Genomic DNA, 19,443 nt, shown 5'->3' on the forward strand with positions numbered 1-19,443 from the left:
CTCCTAGGAAGCAGCCCTTTCTCCCTGAGAGGCCCGGGAGGCCATCCAGGAGGAGGGGGCCACAGGCCACATTTCTGCAGAAGGACCCTGAGCAAGTGCCAGAGGCAGGACAGCAGGCCAGGAGGGAGCTTGGAGCTACAAGAGCCGCGGCCTCCTCCCATCATGGCCTCCTCCCATCCTGGCCTCAGAGTTTGTGGAGGCCTGCTCTGTTCTGAGGCTGCTCTGGGGTGCAGCTTGGGGAGAGGGGCTGGACTCTATGGGGCCCAGTTGGGAAGAGGGACATGGGACCAGACGGCTGAGCTCTGAGGGGCTGTATGCTGGGGCCGTGGAGGACCTGGGGGTTTCAAGAGTCACTGGGACAGGATGCTCAGCATTGTGCTTTACAGCAGCCACTCAGGCTGAGGCTTGGAGTTGGTGAGGGGGACCAGCAGGGGTGGCGGTGGCAGGGAGCCAGGCCCACACAGCTGCCACGACCCCCAGCACCCCTCCGCTGAGTGCTTTGGCCCAACCTCATGGTCCTGGGTGCTCCCTGGCCTCCGCCCACCCTCAGGGGAGCCGGCCCTGCCTGGGGTGGGCGAGTCCAGAGGTCGGGCCCAGCAAGGGCGAGGGGCCCTTCCCCCTGGACTGCTTTCAAATCCAGGGGGCTAGATGCCGGGGCGGGACCACGGCCATGTCCCGAGATGGGGAAGGAGGGCAGGGGCAGCCAGTCGGGCTTCTAGCATGAAGGAGTGGGGTCCCGGCAGCGGGGCCTCCAGTAGAATCGCAGGAGCTTGTTGTAGGAGTCGAGGTTGCTCTTCAGGCAGAAGGCCACCTCCTTGTCACAGGCACACAGCTGCTGCTCGCACCAGCTCCCCCTGTGGGCTGCGGGTGGAGGAGGGGGCCGTGAGCCGCTGCCGGGGAGCCCAGACAAGACCTGGTCCAGGGGCCCGGGAAGGCCACCTCAGCCTGGAGGTGCCCCCAAAGCCATGGGACTCCCTGCGTGTCTTGGTCCTTGCCTACTGTCACCCACCCACTACCCAAGGATGGAGCACCCCACACCCACACGGCTGGTCCTGGAGGGAGAGCACGGAACAGAACGGGTGGCCGGGGTTGGGGGGACAGGGATGAGGCGGCTGCAGAATGAGTGCACACGCAGGGCTAGAGAGGACGGGTGGGACGGTGGTGAGGGGCCACGGGAGCCGCAGGCTGGCTGCAGCGTCTCCTCCTTCCAGGGGGAGCGGGGGAGGGCAGGGAGGGAGGGGCCAGGAGGGAGGAGAACGTGCAGACTCCAGGCCCCAGGGACCACCTGCCTCCGTTTCGGTATCTGGAAAGTGGGGTTAATGACGGGGGCTGCTCAGAAGGCCATGGTGGGAATTAAAGAGTACAAAGTGCTTAGCCTGGAGTGGGTATGGTTATTATTCAGCCCTTAGTGAGCCGGGCATGGCGGTGCACACCTATAGACCTAGTGAGTCGGGAGGCTGAGGCAGGAGGGTTCACATGTTGGAGGCCAGTCTCAGCAACTCAGAGAGACTCTGTCTCAAAACAAAAAAATAAATAAATAAAGGGCTCAGTGGCAGAGCACCCCTGGGTTCAATCCTCAGTACAAAAACAAAACAAAAATAAATGAAGCCTTCAGTCACCAACTTCTGCTATAAAAAAGACCTTTAGATTCTCAGCCCGAGGGCCAGCTACCATTCTCCATGTTGGGGACACTGTGACCTAGGGCCTAGGTGACCTGTCAAAGGAACTCTGTGACCCAGGGAAACGCTTCCCTGCTCTAGTTTGAGTGTCCTCCTCTGTGCAACGGAGATCGGGGTCTTGCTGCCCCCTTCTGGGCTGTTATGAGGATCAATAATGGTGAAAGTAATAGCAATGCCAAGGGCAGCCCTGTGGTTTTCTGAGCGTGTGAGGCTCATTCTGTTGGTTTCATTTGAGTTCTTGCAATAACTATATGGAGTAGATTACAGATAAGGATACTGAGGTTCAGAGAGGTTAAACAGCGGGCTTGTGGTCACAGAACTGATCAGTGCTAGGCCTGGCTTCCAGATGCCAAAAGAATCAGACCTCCCCTTGGACCTCTCCTTACCCCGCACCCATGCCTGCTTCTCCTCCACAGCCCAGCTGCTGCCACCAGACACGCAAGAAGAACAGAGAGGTCAAGTAGCTTACGCATGGCCACTCAGCCTTCAAAGGCAGTGAGGGCCAGAACTCCCCTCCTGAGCCTCAGCTCTAACCCCAATACCCAGGTACTCACGGCACTGGACGTCCCCCTGGGAAAAGGTGTAATTATAATGGTCCCTCTTGGGTCTGCATTGGTAGGTCCTCAGGTGTTTGTAGCAACAATCATGTTTCTGGCAGCACCTGGTGGAACAGGCAGGGCGCCCAGCGGCACGGGTCACTAGCTCGCCCAGGTCTCTGGCTCTTCCCACCCATGAGCCCACCTGGGAAGAGTCAAGGATCATAGTAGCTAACATTGATGCCTCTGGTGCCCTAGGCACCTGCCGAGACTGAACAATCTCTCTTCATCCTCGAGACCACCCAAGGCTCGAGGAAGTCAGCCTGTAAGTGGTGGCTCAGGGACATGCCCCCAGCCCTGGCGGGCCTCACCCCTCCTCTGGCCAATTCCCAGGGTGGTTGAGAGGATCAAATGGGACTCAGCAAAAAGAGGCGGGGGCTTTGAAACACATCGTACAGTGGCATTAGGGAGTGTGTGGCGGGGGAGGTGTCATCACTAGATTAGGGGACAGGAGTGCAAGAGGGTCAGACCTGCAGAGACCTGGCCTACCACCTAGAAGGCCAACTCCAGCAGGGTGGGGATTCAGGAGAGGCTGTAACATAGTAGGTGCTCAGCAAAATGAATTCATTAAATGAATCCATGAATGGAGAAGAAAGGAGCGTCTCAGGCTAGGACTAGGGGCCTGGGAAGGGGGTTACCAGTCGGTGGCATCTTTGGGCTGGCCTCTGCCACCAAGTCCGCAGTAACAACCATAGGGCCAGTAGTTGAAGAGGGGAATCTTCTTGGTCACTTGCCGGACCATCTTGTTCAGATTCAGGAGGCCTCCCTGGGCTGGAGTCAGACCTGGCAAAGAGTCCAGCAATGAGGAGAGGGGACGGACGTCCCGGGGACACCGTGGGCCCCAGGGTGGCACCTCTGCTGGATGAGGGGATGGTGAACTTCGAAGGATAATGAGGATAAAATAACAACTACATCCATGACCAAAAATACAGTGCTGTCTGGGAGCGCTGAGCACTTACCACGCCCTGGGTTCAAAGCCCAGAACCAAAAAGTAAGATAAAATAAAAATATCATGACAGTTATATTTTTATATATTAAGGGCAGGTCTTTTTCTGTATTGATTTATCTCCATCCCATGTGACACGTGCTAATTTTTTAAACAAATAGACTTTTTATTTTGGAATAACCCTAGACGTACAGGAAAGTGGTGGAAATAACACAGAGGCCCCCGCGTCCCCCCATCCACTTTACACAGTCACGGTGCATTTGTGAAAACCAACCTGGGAACAACAGACGCCTTTTTTGTTTTTTTTTTAGGTGTGGCTGAAGGTACCATGTTTGATCCCTGGTTTCAGATGAGCGGACTGAGGCTCAGCGACTTGCTCAAGGTCACGGGGGAGGTGGCAAATGGAATCAGAATGGGAACCAAGGCAGCCTGGAACCTTCTCTGTCTCTGGCCTTGATTCCCTTTCTCAAGGGGAAGAAGTCCAATGCTACCCCCTCCACCCACCCCCCAGGGCCGTTCCAGTGTGAAAGAGCCCGTGTGGCTCTCCCGGAAGCAGCGTGACCTAGGAATCGAGGGTTTTCACTTCAGTCACAATAGCTGCGGGCTAGAATCCACCACGAGGGGAAATCCATTTCACTGGGGGAGAGGAACGTGTCAGGCTGAGTTGGGAGAAATAAAGTACATTAAGTCAGGGAACTCGGGGAGGACCACGGGAGGAACAGGCAACACAAGACGGTGACAGAATTGGACTGTGGCCCTGAGCAATTGTTCAAGATCATGGGGCCTGTGTGTCCAGGTGGAGCCCAGGGTCTCACAGGGAGACAGAGCCAGGGGGCCCCTCCAGGTGACCTTAGCCATGGTACCCCACCCTCAGGGAACAAGGCTGCAGTGAAACTCCTTAGGACACAGGGGTTCAAGTGAGGGGTTGGGAGGGACTCGTGTAGGGGACAAAGGCTGAGATCACAAGCAGGTGGCCTTGGGCTGCAACTAGAAGTGAGTGGACTGTTGTGTCCCCTTGACATGTGGGAGCCCACACTGCCACTCCCGTTTGACCCCGTGGCTCTAGCTGAATGGGATGCTAAGCTTTGACTGTTGATGAAGGGTCCCAGGCCCTCTGGAATCATCTGGGATTCCCATCAGGGATTCAGGGATTCCCAGATTCTGTGATGAGGAACCCCAGGGCAACCACCTTGTAGATCAGCCAAAGACCTGAATCAGATCCTTGCCCTTCTTCGTGGCCTCTGCCCTCTTTTCCTTTCCCTCCCCCTCCTCTCTTCTTCTCTCCCCTCCTCCCCCTCTCTCTCTTTATCATAATTTTTGGGGGGTACCAGGGATTGAACTCAGGGGCACTCGACCACCAGGGATGAGCCACATCCTTTTATGTATATTATTTAGAGACGGGGTCTCACCGAGTGGCTTAGCAGCTCATTTTTGCTGAGGCTGGCTTGGAACTTGAGATCCTCCTACCTCAGCCTCCAGAGCCACTGGGATTACAGGTGTGTGCCACTGTGCCCAGCTGTTTACCAAAAATCTCAGTGAGGACAAGTCCAGCCTGAGAAATTGAGCACATGCCACGCATACAGGGGCTTTGGTGACCTGGCTTAGCCTGCTAGCAACTGCTGTCCTGATAGCCTTTCCTGGCCTCAACTGCCCCCAAGAAGGTGGCGGGGCAGAAGGAGATGCTGCATCTCTGTGCACGAGCCACGTGTTATTACTTAGCACTGCTCACACCTGCTCCAGACGTGGCATCAGTGTTCTGTGTAGGGGATGCTTTGTACCCATTTAACAGATGAGGCTGTGGCGAGGTTGGGGGACTGGGCCAAGGAGATGGTGAGGTCCTGCTTGAATGCAGGTTCGTCTCTACACTGTGTTGCCTCTTTACATCTGAGAGACGAATTTTTGTAGCTTGTTTGCAAATTTTATAACAATTTTCACTGTAACCTCAGAGGACTGTGGCTCTTCAGTTGCGAAGAGTCCCAAGACAGCATAAAATTTCTTTTTTAAAAAAAACACAAGACCACGCTGGGCGTGATGGGGCAAGCCCATAGTCATAGCGATGCAGGAAGCCAAAGCAGGAGGCCCTCAAGGTTGAGGCCAGCCTCAGCAATTTAGCAGGACTCTGTCTCAAAATAATAAAGAATAAATAAAAGGGCTGGGAATGTATCTCAGTGATAGAGTGCCACGGGGTTCAATCCTCGGGGCCAACAAGAGAAAACGACAACAACAGAAACCAAGACCTTTGTAAAGTCACTTATTTTGAGATGGAGCATGAAAACCAAAGCAGGAAGTAATTTGCTCGTGATCTTCACATTTGGTCTGTTGAAGACTTGGCGGAAGCTGCCCCAGTCCCCCTTCCCACCAATGGTCAATGGAACACCTTCCCTTGTCCAGTGGTAATGGACATGAAAGGGCTGTCTCTCTAAGCAGAGTGCTCTGTGTGTACAGAAGATGGCTAAGGCTCCATCAAAGGATCAGGGTGAGCAAGTGGGAGGGTCCCCTTCCTGTAACTTGTGTCCAAACCGCCACAGGGGTCAGCCCAGCAGGCCCTGGGGCTCGGCACACCACCCAGTGTGGCCACCTGTGGCTCTCTGACTGAAGTCACCCTCCTAGGGGACTGGCAGCCACTGGTGGCTCCTTGTAGGGGGTGGAAGGGTTGGAGGACCGGGTGCAGGCAGGGGTCAGAGCAGCTGCCGCCCAGTCCACAGAGGAGCGTGGAGGGCCCGTCCGCATCCCGCCTTCCTCCCCAGCACGGGTCCCGTCCCCACTCACCAGCCGCCACCAGCAGCCCACACAGCAGGGCAAGTCTCATGACGCCAGCTCAGAGCAGCGCAGGCCACTTCCAGAAGCGCCCGCATGCAGGCTGGGCAGGGGCACGGGCACTTATACCAGATGCACCCGCCCGGCCTCGCCCCCACCAGCTCCAGCCCCAGCTCCAGGGGAAATGACCACTGCTCCTTCGGCTTCCTCTTTTCTGGGGTTGAGAAATTGTAATTTTGTTTTTAATATCCCCCTTTTTCTCTTTTTTTCCGTGCAGCACTGGGAATCAAACCCAGGACCCCATGCACTCTAGGCAAGGCTCTCCCACGGAGCCTCATCCCAGCCCCACTTTCCCTATTTAATAAAAGAAACATAAATTCAATTTGAAAGATTTAGAATACAGCAAGAAGTTTGGAATCACCTGCAAATCCATGAAATATTGATATTTTGGTGTGTGTGCTGCGGGCCCCATTATTGTCCGTCTGTCCATCATCTACCTACCCATCCATTATCTATCTTTATAACTACATACTTTCCCCCAACCAAACTAGGAAAGAGTTACGTGTAGTACTTTGTAGTCGGTCCTTTTCACTCACTGATGTGATTTGAGTGTGTCATTTGAGCTGCGTTGTTGAATATTCTCTTGCAGTAACATTTTGAGAGCTGCCCTCCGATTCCACTATACGACTCTACCATTTATTTGATGACTCCCTTATTGACGGACACGTGGGTTGTTCCCAATTTTTTCCTGTTCTAGTGAAGCGAAAGAACTACCACGCATCCCGGTTCATGTCCAGAATCCTTTCCTGATGTGGACTTGCTGAGCCAAAGCCCGGCACAATTTCAAGACGACTGGGTATTGTCAACGAAGCCCCAGCTTCTGTGTGAGAATCTAATGAGACAAATGGTGTGTGGCCCCAGCCCAGCAAGGGCAGGCACGGCTGGCAGGATGCGCTGGGCATTGCACAGGGACATCAGCCTTGAGAGTTCCAAGGAACTGTAGAAAGTGGTTTTTTGGTGGCTGGGGACGGTTACCCTGTTTTGGACATCATACTCAGGCCTATCTCCTCGCTGCTGGCTAATTAGTTCACACCCAAAATTGTGCTGGCAACAGTCTCTGCTGCAAGGTTCACTGTTTCTCAGGTCCTCTCTCTCTCTCTCTCTCTCCCCTCTCTCTTTTAAATCCGATTTTGTCTTTCCTCCTTAACTCAGTAACCAACTGGCCACCTCATAAATGAGAAAACAACCTACATGCAAAGTAATTAAATAGCATGCAAACCAGATGTCTCTGACATATTCTTTTTCAAGAAAACACTCAGGGGGGTCTGATTGGCATGCAATTAACAACAAGCATTCAACGTACCCAGCTCGATGAGTTTGGGGACGGATGTGCACCTGTGGAGGCATCACCACCAAGAAGACCACGGACAAGACCTCACCTCCAAGGCTTCCTCCCATCTGGCATGGTCTTTGATACGCCTCATCCCCTGGGCATGCTCAACACTCCTTCCTTTCCACTGTCCACGGGGCGCTTTACACTAAAAATAAATAAGTAAAGCTCACCAGGGCAGAGGCTATGTCTCCCTCCCTGGTACTCTTGGGGCAAAAGCAGAAGTAGCAGAATCCCAGCTCTGCGCTGCTTCCAGGGAACCCTTCCCCACCGAGCGAGAAAGCAAACACCGATCCGCAAAGAGCCTTAACTGCTCCACTTCCCGGCACCTCCAGGGCCCCACAGCGCTTCCTCAGGAGGAGTTCGCAGCCAGAGAGGCCTGGTTCAAACGGTGGGCCCTTCTCTTGCCAGCTGTGGGACCCTGGGCAAATCACGTCACCTCCACGGGCTTTGATTTCCTGATTTGCACAACGGGGCCAGGGGCTCCTCCCTTCTCTGACTGCTGTGAGGTCTCAAGGTACTGGGCACAAGGCACACTGCACCCACCTCGCTCCTTGAAAGGTGCCATGAGGCCAACACGACTCCGGGGCTGTTGTTACGTGGAGGTCAGGAGGCCCAGGGAGAAGGCCTGGCCTCCCCAACACCCTAGCCGCTCAACATGAAGCAAGTTGTTTAGCTCCATGTTTTCTATCCCCCCCCCACACCCCGTGTAAAATAGGTGGGGACAGTACCCACTCCATAGGACTGCTGTGAGGGTTTATGGAGATGGTATATGCCATGGTTTGGAAATGGTTGGCGGGAGCTGGGTCCCCAGTATGACAATGTTAACAGGTGGTGAGACCTTGAAGAGACGGGGCTTAGCAGGAGGTCATTACTGACTCTCCCTGTCTCTCTCGGACTTCCTGCCTGGACATGTGATCTCTCCCTCTTACATGTGCTCCTGCCATGATGCCATTCATTGCAATGTGACACAGTCAAAGAGGCCCTCACCGGAGACAAAAGCCATATGGTTGCCCAATCTAGGTAAGCTTCTAAAATTGTGAGCTTAATAAACCTTTTTTTTCTTTCTAAGATAGAAGACCTCATGTATTTTTTTATAGTAACTGAGACTGGGCTCATACAACTCGTGAAAAGGGCTTGGTCCATAGCTGGAGACCAATAAATGTGGTCTGTGGTTACTCCCATCAGCAGCATCAGTATCATCAACCCTTCTTTATCCTCATCACTACTGTTTATCTAAATAGAATAAATAGCTATCCTTTTCTTTTGTGTTGTCTAACCTGCTCTTCATCCTATGCCTCATCTCAGTGTGTTTTTTTCCCTCTATAAATTTGAGCTGGGTCTTATTTTTATCTTCGATGCTTCTCAATGTATTCACGCTTTCCTTTATCTTCTTAAACATATAGATGTTGTTATAACTTTCAACCTTCCTAATTCTATCACTGGGGTCATTTCTGGGTCTTCTACTATTGTTTATTGGCTTCTTTAGATTTCCAGAAGTGAATTTGCTGTGGCCCAAGGTGGGGAGATGTTAGACTTCTCCATTCTCTGAAAGTTCACATGGACTTAGAACCCCCGGCTTCTGCTGCAGCTGCAGTGTCTCGGAGCCTTTCAGCCCTGAGTATCTCAAGACTTGCCAGAAAGTCTGTGCTTTGGGGTCACTGGTCACAGCTGGAAAAACCCTGCTGACCCTGCTGGGCCAGAGTCAGCAACTCTCCAGGTGGGGGGGGAGGGCGCAGGAGGGAGCTTGGAGGCTGGAGAGAAGTCTCTAATATTAACAGTCACCACTGTGCGGGTCTTGCCAGGTGCCAGGCCCTGGGCTGTTACCTTGTTTGTATCCACAACCACCTTAGGAAGGAGAGGCAGCTATTCCCCTACTATAGGTGAGGAAACTGGGGCTCAGGGAGGTTATAAACTTAGGGTCACCGAGCAGGTACATGGCGGAGCTGGGGTCAGCACAGGTGCCTGCCAGAGGCCACCCTTACTAGGCCACACTTCACATATGTGGGATGTAATCAGGCACTGCCCTCGTCCCTGTTTCACAGAAGAGTCTGTATACAGGTGTTCCCCCAGGGTGCTTCCTCACACTCCCAGCCCAGACAGGTGTGGAAGGGAGAGCATCCGGGGGAACCTGCAGCCTCAACCGCACTGCAGGAAGGAGAGGAGCCTCCTCCTCCAGAGATCTCCCATGAGTAACAGCATGATCTTCCAATCAGTGTCCAGAGACCTCCCCTCCCTGCAAAGCCCCTGTTACCAGAACAGACGCCTGCCTGGATGCCACCCAGGAGGGTGCAGCTCAGAAGCACAGCAACTGTGCAGGAGCAGGGACCTGGACCTCTGGTCCTGCCAGGGGGGCGGATGCTAGGGGAGACACTTGAACTTGGCCTTGGAAAGAGGGTGACCACTCTTTCCATTCTGCACCAGGCAGAAGACCACTGAGACCTCTCAGATGTCCGTCAACCACAGAATGGATGAACCACGGTGATCGGGATGAATCTCTTACACATGGCAGGATAGAGGGCGGGCTGCCAGGGATTCCATCTTAATGATGTCCCAAAGTCAGAACAGTGGTTGCCCACAGACATGCATGGTGACTGCAAGGGTCCTTAGAGGTCTTTGAGGTGCTGCTGATGTTCTGTCTCTGGGTGTTGGTTGCATGGACACGTTCAACTGTGAAAATTCATCTAGTAGCCGGGTCACGGTCTGTGCATTTTCCTGTCTCTGTTATCCTTCAGTACATTTCCACCATAACAATGAGGATGATGATAATTAAAAATCACCTGGGCTCAAACCTCAGCAAGGAAGTCCTTCAGTGGGGTCTTCCAGATGAGGGGGTGTCCTAGACTGTGAACAGCTGAGGTCACAGAGTGAAAGGAAAGCCACCGAAGTGATATCACACAGCTCTGGCTTCAAATTCTGGCTCAGTAAAAGTGTTGCTTGGGTCATGTCACTTGATCTCTTGAAGTCCCATTTCCCGTCTGGAAAATGGGGCCCATGGGACCCTGCAGCTTTGTCATGATTATAGGTAGGATGATTGGCACACAACAGAGGGTCAATAAAGGCATGACCCCTGGTGACCCCTTCCTTCCAGGAGGAAAGAGGCTGACAGACAGAAGGGACCAGAATGTGGACTTCCCTCTGCGGGCAGGCTGGGAGAGCCTTGTTTCCAAATGACAGAGCTGGTCACACGCCTGGGGGATTTCCACGGCAACCTCTCAGTTTACTCAGGGTGATTGAGGAAGGCACCTTCAAACTCCCTTAAAGTCCCTCACCAGCAGCTTTGAGATGGCCACTGCCCGGAAGGTTCTTGCTTGTTTTCAAGCCAGCCCAGTCCCCGCTGCCTTTCCCAGGACAACAGAGCCTGGCATTCGGAAAGAGGCTTGGGGTCACACAGACCTGCCTTGGATCCTGACCCCCCTCTATTTCGTCATCTGCTAAATCGGTGGGAGGAATGGGACAGTGTCAGCGGCTCGGGCTGCCACAGGGACTCCAAGACAGGACCCAGGGCAAGCAGGGCACTTGGCCGTGTGCCTTGTTTACAGTCAGTGGCCACTAATTGTTGTTGGTGGTGTTATTAGTATTGGTTTAGGGGAGTCGGAGCACACTGCTGGGACATCTCACAGGAGGATATGAAACACTGCACCATCCAAATAAGGAACCTGAGCACCCTTGGATCTTGGTCACTGAGAAGGGGACCTGGAACGACCCTCCACACACCCTGAAGGATGACTGTATTTAAACCGTACAAGTTGATTGTGTGACTCACAAGAGAGTGAGCATGTCCAGCACCTCCCAAAGTTGCCTTGTTCCTCCACTTGGGTCCCAGGCAACCACTGATTTGCTTTCTGCCACTGTAGATCAATTTGCATTTTCTGGAATTTTCTATGAAGGGAACCATACAGTATGTCCATGTTTTGCCTGGTTTCACTCTGCATAATTATTTTGAGACTCATCTTTGCAATTGCATCAATCAATAGGTTGTTTCTTTTTTTTTTTTTTTTTTGCTGAGTAACATTTTATCATACAGCTAGGCACATCCAGTTGATGGATATTCAGTTGTTTCCAGTTTTTGTCTATTATAAATAAAGCTACTATGAACATTTGAGAACAGTCTTTGTGTGGACATATGTTTTCATTTCTCTTGGGAAAATAGGAATGGAATGGCTGGGTCATCTCACGGGTGCATTTTATCTTTTTAAGAAAACACCTGGGGCCAGGGGTGGCTCTGAACACCTGTGATCCCAGCTACTTAGGAGGCTGCAACAGGAGATGGCAAGTTTGAGGCCAGCCTCTGCAACTGAGTGGGACTCTGTCTATAAATAAATAAACAGGCCTGGGGGACGTAGCTCAGTGATAGAGTTCCCCTGAGTTCAACCCCCAACACTGGGAAAAAAAGTACCTGGGCTGGGGATGTAACTCATTTGCATACTGTGCCCCACGTTCAATCCCCAACACCAAACGCACACACAAACAGTGTCCAACTGTGCTGAACACATTTTCTCTGTGCTTATTTGTCAATCTGCTGTCCATATAGCATCTTTGGTGAAGTGTCTATTCAGATCTTTTGCTCATTTTTAAAATTGGGTTGTTTCTTTTCTCTCTTTTTATTTTTTTATTTGCAGTGCTAGGGATGGAATCTAGGGCCTTGAGCATGTCAGACAAATGTCCTACCACTGAGCCATGCTCCCAGCCCTTCCATTACTCACTGAAGGAGCAGAAGTAAAGTTTCAGGAAGTCCAATTTATTGACATTTTTCTCAGTCTTGTGATTTTTCTATTATATTAAGAAATCTGACTAATCCAAGATCGCAAAGATTTTCTTCTTCTATGTTTTCTTCTAGAAATTGCTTAGATTTTACAATGGGATCTATAATCCACTTTAAAAAAATATTTTTCTTTAGGGGCTGGGGTTGTGGCCCAGAGGTAGAATGCTCGCCTCCTGTGCATGAGACACTGTTTTCGATCCTCAGCACTACATAAATATAAAATATTGTGTCCACTTAAAACTAAAACAAATAAATTAATTAATTAAAAAATATATTTTTCTTTAAATTATGCAAAAGCATATAACAAAATTTACCAGCGTCACCATTGGTAAGTGCACAATTCAGTGACATGAAGGACACACTCTCATGGTACAACTGTCTCCACCCTCCATCCACAGGACCCTTCATCTCGTAAAACTGAAACTCTGGCCCCGTCAAGGACCAAGTTCCCATCCCCACCTTGGCCCCTGGAAACCACCATTCTCCTTTGAATTTCTATGAATTTGACTACTATGGACACCTCATATGAATGGAAGCATGCAATATTTGTCTTTTTATGACTTATTTCACTTGTCACATTAAAAGCATAATCTTCTTAAGGTTCATCCATATTGTCAGATGTGCCCAAATCTCCTTCCTTCTCAAGGTCACATAACATGATCCATGTTCAAAGATAGATTTATTGAATTGATAGGTTTATCATACCATTCATCCAAGTGTATGATTCAATTTTTTTGGATTCAATTGCGCAACCATTACTGCACTTTTATTGAGAATGTTCTACATACCCTGAGAAAGAAACCCTACTAATTAGCAGTCACTCCCTAATCCCCTCCACCTCCCACTCCCTCCCCTTGGCCCAAGGAAGTTCCTCCTCTACTCTCTGCCTCTACAGACAGGCCTGTTCCAGAGATTTCATACAAATGAAGTCATGCCCTAGATGGCCTTTGGTGATGGGCTTCTTCCATTTGGGCATGTTTCATCCATTAGAGCATGAATCAAAATCCCACGGTGCAGACAGCCCACATTTTACATAGCCATTCACCAATTATGGACTCTGTTTTTTTTCCCCTCTTTTGGTTATAAAGAATACTGCTGCTGTGAACATTCACACACACACATTTCACACGGGGAGGCCACTTTCCTATCTCTGGGGTGTATACAGGGGCGTAGAATTGCTGGTTGACATGGAAACTCCATGCTGGACTGTTTCACATTCCCGGTGAGTAGGGAGAGGTTTCTAATCTCACCAACACCCCTTATCACTTGCTTTTTCTATTGGAATCCTCCTGATGGGTGTGATGTGGTTTCTTGCTGTGGTTTGATTTGCATTTCCCTTATGACTAAGGAGATTGAGCATCCTTTCAAGAGATTATCTGTCATGAATCTGTCTTCTCTGGAACAGTGGTGATTCAAATCTTGTGTCAATTTGATTTTTAAAATTTCATTTATTTGGGGTTGGAGTGTGGCTCAGTGACAGAGCACTTGCCTACCATGTGCAAGGCCCTGGGTTCAATCCTCAGCACCACATATAAATAAAGGTACTGTGTGCAACTATAACTAAAAAATAAATATTTTTTTAAAAATATTGTTTATTTTCATGTTGCCTGGGATCAAACCCACAGTCCCACGCATGCTAGTCATGCCACTGAGCCCCAACCCCAGCCCCTTTTATTTGAGACAGGGTTTCCCTGAGTGGCCTAGGCTGGCCTTGAACTTCAATCCTCCTGCCTCCGCCTCCCAAGTAGCTGGGTTTACAGGTGTGCTCCACTGCACCTGGCTATTCCTGTTTTCTTCTGAGTTTTATAGTTTACATTTAGGTCTCTGGTCCATGCTGAGGTCACTTTTCTGTGTGGTGTAAGAAAGGGGTTTGACTTCACCCTTTTGCATATTGACATCTGGCTACCTCGAAACATTTGTTGAAAGGGACCATTTTTTTCCTTATTTGTCTTAATACCTTGTTGAACTATGATCCAGTCTATTTAACTCTCCTGTATGGTGGCAGAAATGGATGGAAATTATTATGGTTTCACTTTCTCTTACCCCTCCCGCCTTCTATCCTTCTTCCACAATGAGAAGCAACCTGCCCAGCCCTATTGAAAAAAAGAAAACCATTCTTCATGCATGGGCTTGCCGGTGCCGTCTTTATCAAGAATAGAATTTCCATACTATGTAGGTCTAATTCTGGATCATCTCTTCCGTCCCACTGACCTAATTGGCTATCTTCATGCCGACTCCACACTGCCTCCATTAGCAGAACTTTGTAATTCTTAAAATCAGATAGTATAAGCCCTGCAACTTTCTTTTTCTTGTTTACCTGGTATTCTAGATCTTTTAAATTTCTGTATGAATTTTGGGATCAGCTTGTCACTTTCTAAGCAAAGTCCATTATGATTTTGACTGAGAGTTCATGGACTCCATAGAGTCAATGGGAGACTTGATATCCTAAGGATATCTCGATCCATGAGCATGGTATATCACTTGACTTATTTTGGTCTTTCTTGATTTTTCTCCAAGCATTGTTTTATTGTTTTCGGTGTTCAAGTATTCTGTATTTTTTTGGTCAACTTTATTCCTAAATATTTCACGGTATTCAATATTGCTATAAATGAATTTGAAAAATTCATTTATATAAAATGAATAAATATATAAAATAAATAGTAATTGCACATATTAATAATTAATATGTGCAATTACTATTTATTTTATATTTTTCATTTCATTTCCTGGGACCTTGCTCAAATCAGTTAATAGTCTCAGTAGCATTTTTGTAAATTCTGAAGGACTTTTTTTTTTTTCTTAAACAATGATTTTATTGCTTGAGTACAAGAACACAATTATGCAACTAGGGCAGAGGTTGTAGGTGACTCATGTTCCCAACTGAGTGGGAGGACTCACTTGGCCTCGTCCTGTGGAGTTAATTGGTGGATTCAACTCTCTATCAGAACCAGGCAGACGTTAGTATCTTTATCCTTTCTATTTCTCTCAAGATGCTTCTAACTAGCAACTGCTCTCTTAGTTGGGAGGTGGAGGTCCTCAGGAGCATGCCCTCTGGACTTGGGGAATCTCCAGCTCTTATGGCCCATCCCAAGACACATTCATGCAGTGCCCTGTGAGTCCTTCCAGATCACACTGCTTTGGGATGGACTCAGCCCTTCTTGCCCTGTTCATAAATCTGTTCCTTCATATCATCAGATGTCAGCTTTAGCCAGGAGGGGACACTGCCATGAGAGATCAGAGACAATCAGGACTGGGCCCTTTCCAGGAGCATGTGCGTGACTCAGGATGACAGCAAAGACCTTGACCAAGCATCAAAGAGCTGATGGGATTTTTTCCATGGGCTCTTACATCGATGCCCATAGAGAAGATCCTGCTTCTTCCTTTCCAACCTGAATGCCTTTTATTTATTTATCTATTTATGTTTTGTGCTTCATTTCTTCTCCTGCTTGCTTCACTAACTATAACTACCAGTGTCATGTTGAATGGAAGGATGGGGTGGACGACCTTAGCAATTCCTGGTCTTGTGGGGGTAAGGATGGGATTTCATCATCATCAAGCACCACGTTAGCTGTAGGTTTTTTATGGTAGATGCCCGCTTCAAGCTGAAGAAGCTCCCTTCTCTCTCAGTTCGCTGACAACTTTTTATCAGGAGTGAATGTTGAATTTCGTCCAATGGCGTTTGTTGCCGATTGGCTTTGCTGTGTTTTGTGTGTGTATTAGATATCATATTTTTTTTCTTCTTTAGTTTATTAATATGGTGTATTACAATCACTGACTCTTTTTTCTGCAGTTCTGGGAATTGAATCCAGGGGCATCTGAGCTACATCTTCAAACCTTTTCATTTTATTTCGAGACAGGGTTCTTAGTAAGTTGCCAAGGTTAGCCTCAAATTTGTGATCCTCCTGCCCCAGCCTCCTCAGTATCTGGGATTACAAATGTGCACCAAAACATGCAGATTGACTGAATTTTAACATAAAAATCAACTTTTCCTTTCTGGGATAAGTCCAACTTGATCATGATATAGTAGCATTTTTGTATTTGTCAACAATTTGTGAAGAACTTTTGTATCTATGTTCATGGGAGAAATTAGTCTGTAGTTTTCTTGTGATATCTATCTGACTTTGGTTATCACAGTGGCGATGACTAGGAATTTGTGTATAATTGATTTTATGGGCTAAATTGTATCCCATCAAAACTCCTGTGTTGAGACTCTTATGCCCAGTACCATAGAATGTGGCTACATCTGGAGACAGGACCTTTGAAGAGGCAAAAGGAAGGAAAGACCATGTGGGGACCCACTGAGAAGGCAGCCATCTGCAAGCTGAGGACAGAGGTCTCAGAATGAGATCATTCCTTCCTACACCTTGATCTTGGGACTCCAGAACAGCCTGCAGTTCCTGGCTATGGCAGCCCAGCAAACCAATTCAATTGGTATGATTTCTTCCTTATGTATTTGGTCAAATTCACCAGTGAAGTCACCTGAATCTGGAGTTTGTTGGTGGGAATTAAAATACAGGTTCAGTTTCTGTTCTAGCTCTATGCTATTTCCAGTTGAATGAGTTTATGTCTTTCAAGGACATTGACCATTTTTGTTCGTTGTTGAATATTTCTTTCTGTTCACACTAAAATAACAACCCAAAATAAAAGCCCAAAATCAATCTGCTGTCTAGAGATGACGGTTACTAATGTTTGACATTTATCTCTCCAGATGAATTTTACATATGTGCAACCAATCCCTTCCCTTTTCTTGTTCTTTGGTGGGGGTGGGGGTGGGGATGGGGATTGAACTCAAGGGCACTCAGCCACACCCCCACCCCCTAGTTTTATACTTTATCTAGAGACAGGGTCTCACTGAGTTGCTTAGCACCTCACTTTCGCTGAGGCTGGCTTTGAACTCACAATCCCCCTGCCTCAGCCTCCAGGGCTGTTGGGATTACAAGTACGTGCTACCGCGCCCGGTGATCCTTCCCTTTTCTAAAGAGAAAAATTGACATTGCCCTGTGTATACAGGTATGGGTTGTTTTTTTTAATCATCCAATATTTTTTTAAAAAACATGATTATGGATGAATCGTTAATAATTTGCTCACCTAATCCCCTCTCTTAGCTTGTTTCTGATTTTTGGAGGGGGTGCTTCTGAAAGCACCTCAGTCAGCGTCCTTTTTCATCTGTCTCTGGGAACAATTCGGGTTTGTATCTTAGTTTGCAATCCCAGAAGTGGAATTTCTGGGTGGACCAGTTTATTATTTCATTATTGAGCACAACGTGCTTGGGGGGGGGGGAGGGTGGGGAGCCCATCCTTCCCCTGGAGGATGGGGCCTCTCTGAGGACCAGCCCGTCCAGCACCTCCGGTGGGAATCCCACATGATGACGGGGCGGCGGTGCTGTGCACAGGCTCTCAGGGGTCCCTGGCTTTGAGGTTGGCCTCCTTAACAAGGATCTCGATGGCTCCCAGTGACATGCAGGTTGGAGGCTGGACCTTAGTGTGGGGACTCTACCGGGGCTTCCTTCCTGCTTCTTCCTTCTTCAGAGCAAGACCATCTCATTAAGAGGTGTGCGCAAACACAGAAGCTCAGCTTTGGGCAGACAGAGGAGCAATGGCAGAGACCAGCCCTGCCACTCCCAGCCCTGGGGCCAGGGGAACCTCTGGGCATTTGGAGGAAATAGGGGCCCCTGTGTTCTCCAGGATCCTGGTCTAAGGGAAGTGTGCAGATCCACAAACCCAAACATACACGCGTATCTGCAAAGGAACGCGCCCGCAGGTGCCAATTAACAGCTTCCCTGATGCTGATTGGAAGGGGGTTGGGGAGGGTTCCTCCAGGAGAACTTCCTGGGGACGGAGAGGGTCCTCCATCACAGAGGCATTCGGGTGGAGGAAAGGCGGGAGCCGGGTGAGGGGGAATGAGTGACACCTGAGGTGGGTTAATTGGATCAGGACAGTTGGCAAAGCTGGAGGTGGGAAAGGTCCCCTGTCAGCAGTCTGAGAACCTGCCCAGCGCCCCACAGCACAGGACACCCGGCGTGCCAGGGCCATCCTTACTCACGATGGCTTGTCAAGCAGTGGGGGATTCCTGCCAAGGTCTCAGACAGGAAGTGGGGTGCTGGGGTTGGAGCCCCATCAGTGTGACTATGCAGTCTGAATGGGGACCCCCTGGAGCCCCGGGCTCTCCCCTCTTCTCTCCTGCCCCTCCCTCCCATGCACACCACACTCCAAACAAGGAGCAATTGGTGATGACTCCTGGGCCAACTGAACCCTCGATCAGAGGCCCTGGTGCCCCCCAGGGCACATTTAGCAATGTTCAGAGACATTTTTAGTTGTGACAACTCGGAGATCAGGGCAACTTCTGGAGGCCAGAGGTGCTGCTCCACCTCCCAGGATGCGCTGGGTTGCCCCTCGGCAAGGCGGTCTCCACCCCCAGGGTCAGCTGTGCCCAGGTTGAGGGGCCCTGGTGCAGCCAAGCAAGCTCACCCCTCCAGATGTGAGCTGGGGGGACTTCCTGCCAGATGCATGTGCCTGGGCCCCTCCAATCATAGCCCACTTCCAGAGCAGTGGAGCCCCCTTCTCGATGTGAACGGGGAGTCCTCTGCAGATTCCGGATTAAGTGCACTCCAGATGGACAGGGTACAGACATGACGTGTGCACGGGAGGCCTCCCTGACAAAAGTCTCTCCTGGTCACACTCCACTCAGGTCCCCTCTTCCCGGGCACCCTATCTTAGAGAGTCCTGCCCCGTCTGTTGGGCTGGAATCTCTCTAATCTGTACCTGATCACTCTCCACACCTGGTGAGTTCCTCAGCTTCCACCATCACCTGGTGAGGTCTGGTCGCCCAGCAAGAAGCCCATCAGGTCATTTTCCAGAACCTTCTGACCCTGGTATTTCCTTTTGGTAATTTTCCACCCACCCATTCATTGGCTAGAAACCCTCACTTTTCCTTTGAAGCTCCCTGCAAAACCCTGGGGCAGTGGTCCCTCCACCTGTCACCATGGCTGCCCTTGAACAAAGTGCACCTTTGACAAAAATCATGCAAGACTTTCGCATCTTCCCATGGGGATAGGGAGGCCTCTGGACTCATTTCCTTTCGGATCCCTGGGGAGGGGCCAACTCTTGGTCAGGTGCAGGAACCCCCCAGAGGGGCAGGCCAGACAGAGATCGCCGGAGGTGGGACTTCACCAGGCAGCACGGGGCAGGGCTGTGGCAGGAGGAGGAGGAGGTGGAGCCTCCGTTTTCTAGGGCATCTGCCACTTGCCCAGGGCATCGCCCTGGCTCTACCCTGTCAGTGTGCGAGGAGCCTGAAGCTGGGGCCTGTTCCCT

At 50.0% G+C, this 19,443-nt stretch overlaps 1 protein-coding gene across 1 annotated transcript; it reads right to left on the reverse strand.

The window, feature by feature from the left end:
* Positions 1 to 715: 715 nt before the first annotated feature.
* On the reverse strand, positions 716 to 6,030 carry Pla2g2d (phospholipase A2 group IID). Its single transcript, XM_026413036.2, has 4 exons — positions 5,991 to 6,030; positions 2,914 to 3,058; positions 2,234 to 2,340; positions 716 to 861 (listed from the first exon to the last, which is right to left on the reverse strand). Exons 1-4 carry the CDS (start codon positions 6,028 to 6,030, stop codon positions 716 to 718), a joined length of 438 nt encoding a protein of 145 aa, XP_026268821.1.
* Between the last annotated feature and the right edge of the window lie 13,413 nt (positions 6,031 to 19,443).

The sequence above is a fragment of the Urocitellus parryii genome, chromosome 11 (assembly GCF_045843805.1).
Source record: "Urocitellus parryii isolate mUroPar1 chromosome 11, mUroPar1.hap1, whole genome shotgun sequence".
NCBI lineage: Eukaryota > Metazoa > Chordata > Mammalia > Rodentia > Sciuridae > Urocitellus > Urocitellus parryii.